The sequence below is a fragment of the Cenococcum geophilum genome (assembly GCF_001692895.1).
Source record: "Cenococcum geophilum 1.58 unplaced genomic scaffold K441scaffold_12, whole genome shotgun sequence".
Taxonomy (NCBI): domain Eukaryota; kingdom Fungi; phylum Ascomycota; class Dothideomycetes; order Gloniales; family Gloniaceae; genus Cenococcum; species Cenococcum geophilum.
In genome coordinates this window covers 2,964,462-2,974,324 of record NW_027137570.1, presented here as the reverse complement: position 1 = coordinate 2,974,324, position 9,863 = coordinate 2,964,462, and the positions used below count along the sequence as shown (strand labels likewise).

Below are 9,863 nucleotides of genomic sequence, written 5' to 3'. Positions count from 1 at the left end.
GGAGGTAACTCTAGTTCTGTAGTATAAAGCTGGGGTATAGTTGGCTCTATTATAGGTAGTATGCCTAGGGCTAAATTTTATACTTTTAGGATCGTCTGTTATTAGAACTAATTATAGGGGTTATTTTTAAACTAAGGAAGGTCTTATAAGCGGCGTGTTAGGCTATTAGGTTTAGTACCTTATACTTTTAGTCTATATATAATTTTAAAGTTAAAACTAGAGAGGAACTCGTTCTAATATACTTAGCGTTAGTTTAACTACTTTATAATTATAAAGTACTTAAGATTATAATAGTCCGTAAGGACTTTAGTTAGCTAGTTAAGCTCTACTAAAGAGAGTTCTAGTTAAAATTCTTTAAACGCTTATATAATTATAAGGAGTTCTTTATTATAGATCTTGTAGTTATACTCTTATAATATAAGCTTAGATAAGTAGAATGCGACTAGGTAAAGGAGACCGTTATTACCTATTTAGGAGAGGATGTCTGCGTTAATATAGTCTAAGGAGTTAGTTTTAAGGTAAAGTTGTTATCTTAGTATAAAGTAAGCTAGAATAGGTGCTTTAGTAAAGGCATTTTTAAGGTCTTAGAACGCCTTCTCGTATTTAGGCGTCTAGGTAAAGCATAGGTGCATTTTTCTTCCTTTTATAGAAAGGCCCTTTATTCGCATTATTGCTATAAGTAGTGCTATTACGCCTAAGAAGTTGTATATAAATTTCCGATAGAAGTTAGTAAAATTAAGAAAGGCTTATACGTCCTTAATACAGTTAGGGGCTTACTATTTAGTAATTATACGTACCTTCTTGGGGTCCATACGGACACCCTTAGTAGTAATAATTAGTTTAAGGTATTTTACTTCTATAACTAAGAATTCGCATTTCTTTAAATTAATATAAAGTCCTATGTCCCTAAGGCGCTATAGGACTTTTAAATATGTTTAGTATGCTTAGAGGGGTTATTGCTATAAATAAGTATGTCGTCTAGGTACGTAGAGTAGAAGTCGTTAAGGTAGTCCTGTAAGGCGTTATTAATATAGCTTTAGAAGATACCTGGGCCGTTATATACGCTAAAGGGTATAATAGTATATTTAAATTAGCTAAAGCGTAATGCGAATGCAGTTTTCTATTTGTTACCTTCCCGTATTTAAAGATAGTTAAAGGCGGCAATAATATTAAGCTTAGTATAGATTTTAGCTTAACTAAGCCGCTTAAGGGTCTTATATATAAGCGGTACTAGGTATCGGTTTTTAATTATAATAGCGTTAAGTCCTCTATAGTTAACGTAGAATTAAATACCTCCTCTTAGCTTCTTAGCGAGAAGGATAGGGGCGGCTGCTAGTAATATACTGGGACGAATAAATCCTTTATTAAGGTGCTTATTAATATACTTTTTTATAACTAGAAGCTTATCTTTTAATATTAGGTAGGGTTTTTTATAAGGTGGCATTTTTCCTTATTTAATATTAATGGTATAGTTATTAGGTTAATATGGGGGGAGTATATCTACGCTCTTTTGTAAGTATATATCGGTAAAGTTATAGTACCTCTTAGGGAGGAGCTTACGGAGTTCTTTGTTGGTGAGTCCTTTTTTAAGCTTTATAAATGTCACGGATTCCGACCGTAGCACCGCCAAGGGCTCGCCATAGGCGAGCCTTGGCACCCACAGTATATAGAGCCACGGTGCCTTCGCACCTCTTTGCACCTTCGTGCAACATCCTGTCGTGTACCTAGTCAATACTACGACTTCTCAGAGCCTCCTTGACCTCGTCTCGTGACAATAAACTTCTTAAAGTTTAAAAGTAAAAGTCTGTAGAGTTCCATAGGGGTGTTATCTTTTAAAAGGTTAACTATGTCTATCCTATTGCTATAGAGGACGTAGTCCTATTCTTTATTAAGCTTATATAATCGTGATTAGGAAGCTATAATAACGGTCTAGCCTTTTTTACGTGCTATATAGTAGAAGGCTAGGGTACTTATATAGTAGCAGTTGGTTATAAGTGGGGTAATAAGGGGTTCCTTAGGTTAATATCCTAGGGAGTAAATAGAGGCGGCTAGGCTATGCCCTAGGCAAGTCTCTCTGTAGTATTTAGAGTTAAAGGTTACTTCTTTCTTCTTCTAGTTAATGGTGGGGTTATATTATTTAAGCTAGTTTATTTTAAGGATAATAGGGTAGTTAGTAAGTGGTATTATATAGGCCTAGAGTTCTTCCTGGTGCCTATTTATATCTAGGTAGAGTTATACTATATAGGTAATCTTCTATACGGTATAATTACTATTAGTAAGTTATAGGGCGCGGGCTTTGGTAAGGGGTAAGGTAGGTAGGTTATAAGTATATACAAATTAGGTATTTATAAATTTATTAGTAGCTCTATAATTAATTATAGAACGGCTTTTATATTATTTTTTGGTAGTAGTTCCTATTATAGGTAAAACTATCTATTTCCGTCTATTTATCTTTATAAAGTTATCTATTAAGTAAGCCAATATATAGATCCCTTTATTATTAGGGCGTCCTAACCCATAACTTAGGGCTAGGACTTAGCGTTTTTTATTTCCGTATCTAACTCTACTGCTATTACTACGTCTTTATTTTATACGGTAGTGGCGTATAGTAATATATTTAGTGTTTAAGGTATTAGGTTAGGTATTAGGCGGCGGATACTAAACCTAGCTATTAGGCAGTTTAGGTTATTGTAATAATAGCCTTCTTAATGGTATCTATAGTAGCGTCCTAGTTTCTAGAGTAGCTCGCGCTCTCTATCTAGGAGTTTCTATGGGAAGGTTAGTATAGAGAAATTAATATTAGTTCTGGTAGTACTTAAGGTAGTAAGTATTAGTGGCTTAATATATATGGGTTTAGTAGGCCTAGGGGGCTTCTATAAAGAGGTCTTTGGGTAAGAATTAGTAGTAGCAATCTAATTTAGTTATTATTTAATCTTCTGTATAGCTGCTATTATATTATAAATATTGTTATAGTTGTGGCTGGCGGCTGCGTAACTAAGGTAATAAGTAACTTTTTTAAGGAGGTCCTTTTGGTCTTTAGTATTATCTTAGGCAAGGGCTCCAGTATATTTCTGGAATTTAACATAGAATTTATTAAATAATTTAGTAGTGCTTATCTTTAGGGTACGTAGTTTAGCTTAGTTAGTGGCTAGTAGGTTATAGTTGCGGTATATTAGGTTGAGATTATTAAGGACTTCTTAGTGGGACTGCTACTTTTAGGGGCTACTAGTTTCCTATTAGGCGAAGAGTCTATTAAATAGTGTACCCTTTATTCGCCTAATAATATAGCCGATCTTAGTGTCTTCCGTAGGAAAAAGGTAGGCGCTTTAAGTTAGTTTCTTATAGATTTATATCTTCTAGTAGCTATATTTCTTACGGTCTCCCTAGAAGACTAGGGGATTAAGGTAGCGTATATTAGACCCTATGGTAGTAGTTTAGGTCCAATTATTATAGCTTTTATTATTGCTGCTTTAGTAGGGGTTTTTATTAGGTAAAGCTGCTTAGCGCTAGCCCTCTGTTAAGCGTTAAGTAGGTAAAGTTACTGGGGGCGTAGAGACTTAGGTGGCGTTATATATAGTAAAGAGGTGTCTAGCGTTATTATAAATGTGCTTATTAAGCTAAGATTATAGGTATTTAATTATACCTTCTCTTTTAGTAACCGTAGCAATTAGTGCAATCTTAGCCTTTTTTAACTATTAGACGTCGCGTTTAGACATATAGAGGTCGTCTTTAGTTTCTTAGCGTGTGTTATTAGCGAGCGCCTTATAAGCTTGTAGGTCTTAGATAATATCGCGATCTTAGGTAGTACGTATCTCGGCTTATATAAGCTTTAGGTAATAGTTCTATAGAAGGCGGTAGTATTTATTNGGGTCTTATNCTACNATTTTTNNAAACNTCTCGGCGTCTTATATTTTNATTTTAATAGNTAGTAGCCCTTCCGTTTGCTTGTCCGTAGTTATATAGTTAATAAAAGATAAGACATTATTGGTGTCCGTCTCCTTAGGGGTTAAGGCTAGGGCTGATAAATTGAATTCTCCTGGGATTGATTGGCGTTGTAGGTTAGGTATAGTATTGGATTATTCTTTAGGTTTAATATAGTAGCTAGTAAGAGATATTGTCTTACTATTATAGGTTCCTTAGAAGTATAAAGTGAGGTAATTTATAGATACGCTACTTTTGGTAGCGCCTGCAATATTATAAAAACGTAGAATTGGTTATAGGCTAAGCGTTAGTAGTAAAAAAGGCGTAATGTAATGTTATAGGGCGGGGGCAGTGGCTATAAAGCGTATGTATTTAAGGAGTCTATAAGACATTACGTAATCGATTATAAGGGTTAAGGGCGTAAGGAGGTGATATACCTACGCGTAGCTGATATAAGCTGTATGTAAGGTGTACGTAAGAGCACGGGGCTCTCCTATAGAGGCCCCTACGGTAGGGTTCCGTGACAAAACGAGTCCTAAAGCGCTCTTTAAAAGAGTTAGAAGATTATATAAGAAAATTAATAAGACTATATAGTGTCGCGCTAATATTAGAGGACTTAGGAGAGTATAAAGAGGCTAAAAAAAGGCTTTAAGAAGCAATAGAGGGCTATAAAAGGGCGCTTAAAAAAAGAGTATTTACGTATACTAGGATTTATAGATAAACTTGCGATAATATATAAGAAAAGCCAGCAATAAAAGAAGGTAGAGAAATTACTTTTATAAGTAATATAGATAAGAAAGTATATATAAGGGGAGGAATACTTAGATATATTTTATATACTTACTAACCTAATATTAACTTATAGAGATTAAGGGTATTTAAAAGGGATAGAGGAGCTAGAGGTAATAATAGATCTACTTAAATAAAAAGAGTACGCCACTTAGATTATAAAAAAAGAGGTAGTTAGAATTATATAATTATCTAAGAAAGTAATAACGCTTTTACTTAATTAAAGAGGGGGCGACATTTTAATTACTAAAGGGGTAGTTTAGGCAGTAGTAGGGAATAGGGAAAGTAGTAAAAAAATAATAACACTTTTACTTAATTAAAGAGGGGGCGACGTTTTAATTACTAAAGGGGTAGTTAAGGTAATAGTAGGGAATAAGGAGAGCGGTAAAGAAATAATTACACTTCTACTTAATTAAAGAGGGGGTAACGGTTTAATTACTAAAGGTATAATTAAGGCAGCGGTAGGGAATAGGGAGAGTAATAAAGAAATAATTACACTTTTACTTAATTAAAGAGGGGGCAATATCCCAATTACTAAAGGGGTAGTTTAGGCAGCGGTGGGGAATAGGGAAAGTGGTAAAGAAATAATTACACTTTTACTTAATTAAAGAGGGGGCGATATTTTAATTACTAAATAGGTAGTTAAGGTAGCGGCAGGGAATAGAAAGAGTAGTAAAGAAATAATAACACTTCTACTTAATTAAAGAGGGGGCGACGTCCTAATTACTAAAAGGGTAGTTAAGGCAGCGGTAGGGAATAGGGAGAGTAGTAAAGAAATAATTACACTTCTACTTAATTAAGAAGGGGGTAATGTTTTAATTACTAAAGGTGTAATTAAGGCAGCGGTAGGAAATGGGGAGAGTAGTAAAGAAATAATTACACTTTTACTTAATTAAAGAGGGGGCAATATCCTAATTACTAAAGGGGTGGTTTAGGCAGCGGCGGGGAATAGGGAAAGTGGTAAAAAAATAATAACACTTCTACTTAATTAAAGAGGGGGCAACGTTCTAATTACTAAAGGGGTAATTAAGGCAGTGGCAGGGAATGGAGAGAGTGGTAAAGAAATAATAACACTTCTACTTAATTAAAGAGGGGGTAACGTTTTAATCGCTAAAGGGGTAATTAAGGCAGCGGTAAGGAATGGGGAGAGTGGTAAAGAAATAATTACACTTCTACTTAATTGAAGAGGGGGCGACGTCCCGATCACTAAAGGGGTGGTTAAGGCAGCGGCGGGGAATAGGGAGAGTGGTAAAGAAATAATTACACTTCTACTCGATCGAAGAGGGGGCGACGTCCCGATCACTAAAGGGGTGGTTGAGGCAGCGGCGGGGAATAGGGAGAGTGGCAAAGAAATAATAACACTTCTAACGTCCGTCCCTGCGTCGAAAGACGCACCCCGTGACGAGACAAACCATCGGTACTTTGAATTCAATTGATCCTAAATTTGTATATCTATTGAAAATTCCTGTATTTTTGTGTCAGTCATAATGTGTGGCCACCTCTGAATAGTCTAAACCCCGGCTACTCCGAAAATTACGATCGGGGTCGTCGCCGTCGCGCCTAAATGCGGAGGGTGTCATTTCGGAATAAAGTAGGACCCCTCGACCTATAGTACCACCACGAGCTATTTGCGCCTTTCAAACTCATAGAACAGTTTAATCTGGATTTCCGAGCCTCGCAACAATGCTGAGAAATCATTGTCAGCCTTGTGGTGACCAAGGAGTGCTGTGTCATGCGACGTCGCCACCATGGATTGATACCTCCAATCAAGCGATCAAGGGTCCCTGGTTATGGTTACGGTAATTAAGTTACCTTAGCTTTACTGTAAATAATTCCGAATGCACGGACATTTTAACTTAAGTGTCACCTGATGACCAGACATTTGTTGCTCTGAACTCCGCGCACATTGCTCTCGTAACAAGATTGACGGGACTTAGACATAACACAGAACATATACACTGCAACTCTGCTAACTTGTCATAAACACCCTAATATCAACACGCCTGTGCATCATCCTTTACAGCATGCAAGGTTGCCTTCCGTATCTGCCCCTTCCAGGAGCATCATCCCTCTTTCGGCTTTTAGTACTCGAGCCTGGCGCCGACGAAGACAAAATTGTATGTCACCTTCGACCCTGCAACATTAAGTCCAACATTTGTTATGAGGCATTGTCGTATGTTTGGGGGGATCCACACAAGAGGCAAGAAATCGTTCTCAATGGCTTTCCTTTCCAAGGGACGGTCAACCTCGTGTCAGCCTTGCAGCATCTTCGCAGCAACCAAACTTGCCGAACTTTATGGGTCGATGCTTTGTGCATCAACCAAGAGAGTCTGTCTGAGAGAAATGAGCAGGTTCGACGGATGACTGAAATCTACAAACATGCGCAAAGAACATTGGTCTGGCTAGGAGAATGGTTCGATGTGGAAGATGTAGGCCTCAAGCCGGAATCAATCCAGAACTTCCTCAACAAAGTGATTGAGCTTTCCCAAGCAGATGAGCTTTCCTCAAATAGCCTGCAGGAAAAATGCGGAGTTCAATGGTTCGCATGCTACGTGTGGATCACAGAGGTATTTAAGAAGCCATGGTTCACGCGTCTTTGGGTATTGCAGGAAGCTGCGGTAGCTCAAGAGGTTAATTTTATCTGTGGTCGGGCAACTTTCACGTGGAAATCACTTATACAAGGTTTCTTCGCTTTTGAAACTATGAGTAATTCTTGGCATTTATGCCGGGTGATGATACGCCGGAACGAGTCTCGCCTGAAAGCTATCATCCTCTCTCGAGATTTTGTCCAGAATGAGGAAGACAGGAACGCCTTTTCTCGCGCATCCCTTCCAGACCGCATACTCAGTTTACTCCTGCTCTCAACTGGTCAATTAGTGACCGACCAGAAGGATTATCTATACGCGCTATTAGGACTTGCTGGCCCAATGGAGGAAACGCAGCAAGAGTCGAGCCTGAGAATAGACTATCGTTCATCCCCAGAGGAGGTTCTGACAAGACTTGCTGTTTACTTGCTAAAGTCCACCCGAGATCTCTCACTGTTATATTGCGCACCTTATCAACCGAATTTGAATGTTCCATCATGGGTGCCAACGTGTCCGGGGAAGAGATCCTGGAGTTTGACCTATTACTTTAATCCAAGAACACCTCTTTATCGCAATACAAACTTTCCATTGGCGGAAATTATCTTCTCTGACGATGACACTTTTGTCGAGATAAAGGGCTGCTTAGTTGGGCACGTAACAGTTGTCGGCCGTCCCGCAGAGAACTCGGATTGCGATACTTTTACAAATGCCAAGGCTCTCTTCGAGGAGTGGGAACGTGATATTCTCCAGCCCCTAGAGGATTCCGTTGTTGCAAATTGGGTTCAAGCTATTCTGGGGGATCAATTCGATCGATTGACAGCTTCCCAGGCGGACTTAGACACTACCGGAATCAATATATGGTGCGATATGCTCTTTCATTCAAGGGCATGGGACGAGCCGTACGACAATTTTGAGCATCTCAAGTACATGGCTGTGATGGGCCATACACCATTGACTGAACGGGGCCTGGAAATAGCGACTGAAGCCACTGGCGAGTTCTTAAACTTAGAAATGCAGCGACTCCGTCAAGGTGCTCCGTTTGCAACATCCTCCGGGTTAATTGGCTTTTTCGACGATGCTCGTGTGCTAGAACACTACTCGGGAGCAACTATTTGTGTGTTTCAAGGCTGCAGGATTCCTTTCATCATTAGCGGAGGACCAGAGGAATATTTCCTTCTCGGGCCGTGTTATTTACAACCATTCATTGACTCAAAGACTCTTGTCGGCTATCCAGATTTAATCAAGCTAATTTAAAGAGAAAGAGTGTCGCAAACCATGGCCAACGAAAAGCTCCCTGAAACCTGTTGTCAGACGCCAAATGTGGCTTTATTTCAGGAGTTCTACAGGGGGGGTCCCCCCCCCTACCTTTGACTCGGTCACCGACCTCGGTCACCGACTTAGTCTACACCTTCATGTACTGTCGATTCAGGTTGGATTTAGCCTATTACCCTATCCTTGTTCTCATTCCGGGTGTACTACTACCCCCGTTTCAGTTACATACCCCCCCTCCCTTTCCTTTTTCAGACACCTACCTCATGTATAAATAGCTTCTTTTCTTCATAGTTGAATAGACAGAGTCCTCATTCTTTACTTACTCATCGGTGCACGGACTACCGATCGACATGTACAAATAGTCTCTTTTCTTCATAGATCAATCTTCACACGAGTTCCGACACCTGTCTAACCAATATACAAAAATAAAATGACTAGTTAATCTACCTATGCTTATGATTTGACTTGGTCGATCGTCGAACTTTGTCTTCATTGTTAATTGTAATCAAGAATCGAATTTTGGTCCTCCTAGAGGATGCCCTTGGCAAAGGATATTTAAGCGGCTTGGCGAACTTCTATAAGTACCTCTCTGAATGTCTACAAAATTTGGAGCTATATTCTTCCGTCATAGAACCTTCCCCTAAATGCTCCGAACTTTGAAGAGACTCTAATAATCGCGATTGAGCGGGGGGAATAGCTAAAGCAGCGGTCGATGGCGTCAACGGAACGATTGATAGTATGATTACGTCAATCACAGTAATTTTCTCGTTGCAGGCTGGTTTCCTAGAGGAGAATGGCTAAAGAACAGTGATATATTGACAATAACTTCGTAGAATCGCGAGGGAGAAACTTGAGATGCCGAAACCATAGATTCGTCTTGTGACAGAGTGCGTCTCTCGACGCAGGGACAGACGTTAATAAAGCCTGGGCTCCAAAAAGTGTGGCTGGCGGGCTGCGAGGGATCCCAGTCCGAAAATTCCCGCCTCCCCGACATACTCCGCGATGCACCATACCCTTCAAGCGAAAAGCAAAAAGCGGGTTTGGTTTCCCCTGTGCTGCGACCACCAAAATCGGCCATTTCCTCCCCCTGTCAGAATCGACTTCCGGTTTTCTGATACGATGCAATGCCATTGAGCCCAACGTCAAAGGCTGGTTATAACCTCTCGTGTCAAAAACCGACGAAGACTAAACATTAAATCTAAGTTACTATACAGTAACAGGTCGCGAAGCTAGCCCGAGCTTGCCTCAGACTTATCGATTCTCTATTACATGTTCAAATGGCAATATTGGCCTCTA

General features: G+C 39.3%; 1 protein-coding gene across 1 annotated transcript; it reads left to right on the top strand.

The window, feature by feature from the left end:
• Window positions 1–6,734: 6,734 nt before the first annotated feature.
• Window positions 6,735–8,549, top strand: K441DRAFT_675758 (HET-domain-containing protein; the record flags this gene model as incomplete). Its single annotated transcript, XM_067650885.1, has 1 exon — window positions 6,735–8,549. One exon carries the CDS (start codon window positions 6,735–6,737, stop codon window positions 8,547–8,549), a length of 1,815 nt encoding a protein of 604 aa, XP_067506358.1.
• Window positions 8,550–9,863: the final 1,314 nt, after the last annotated feature.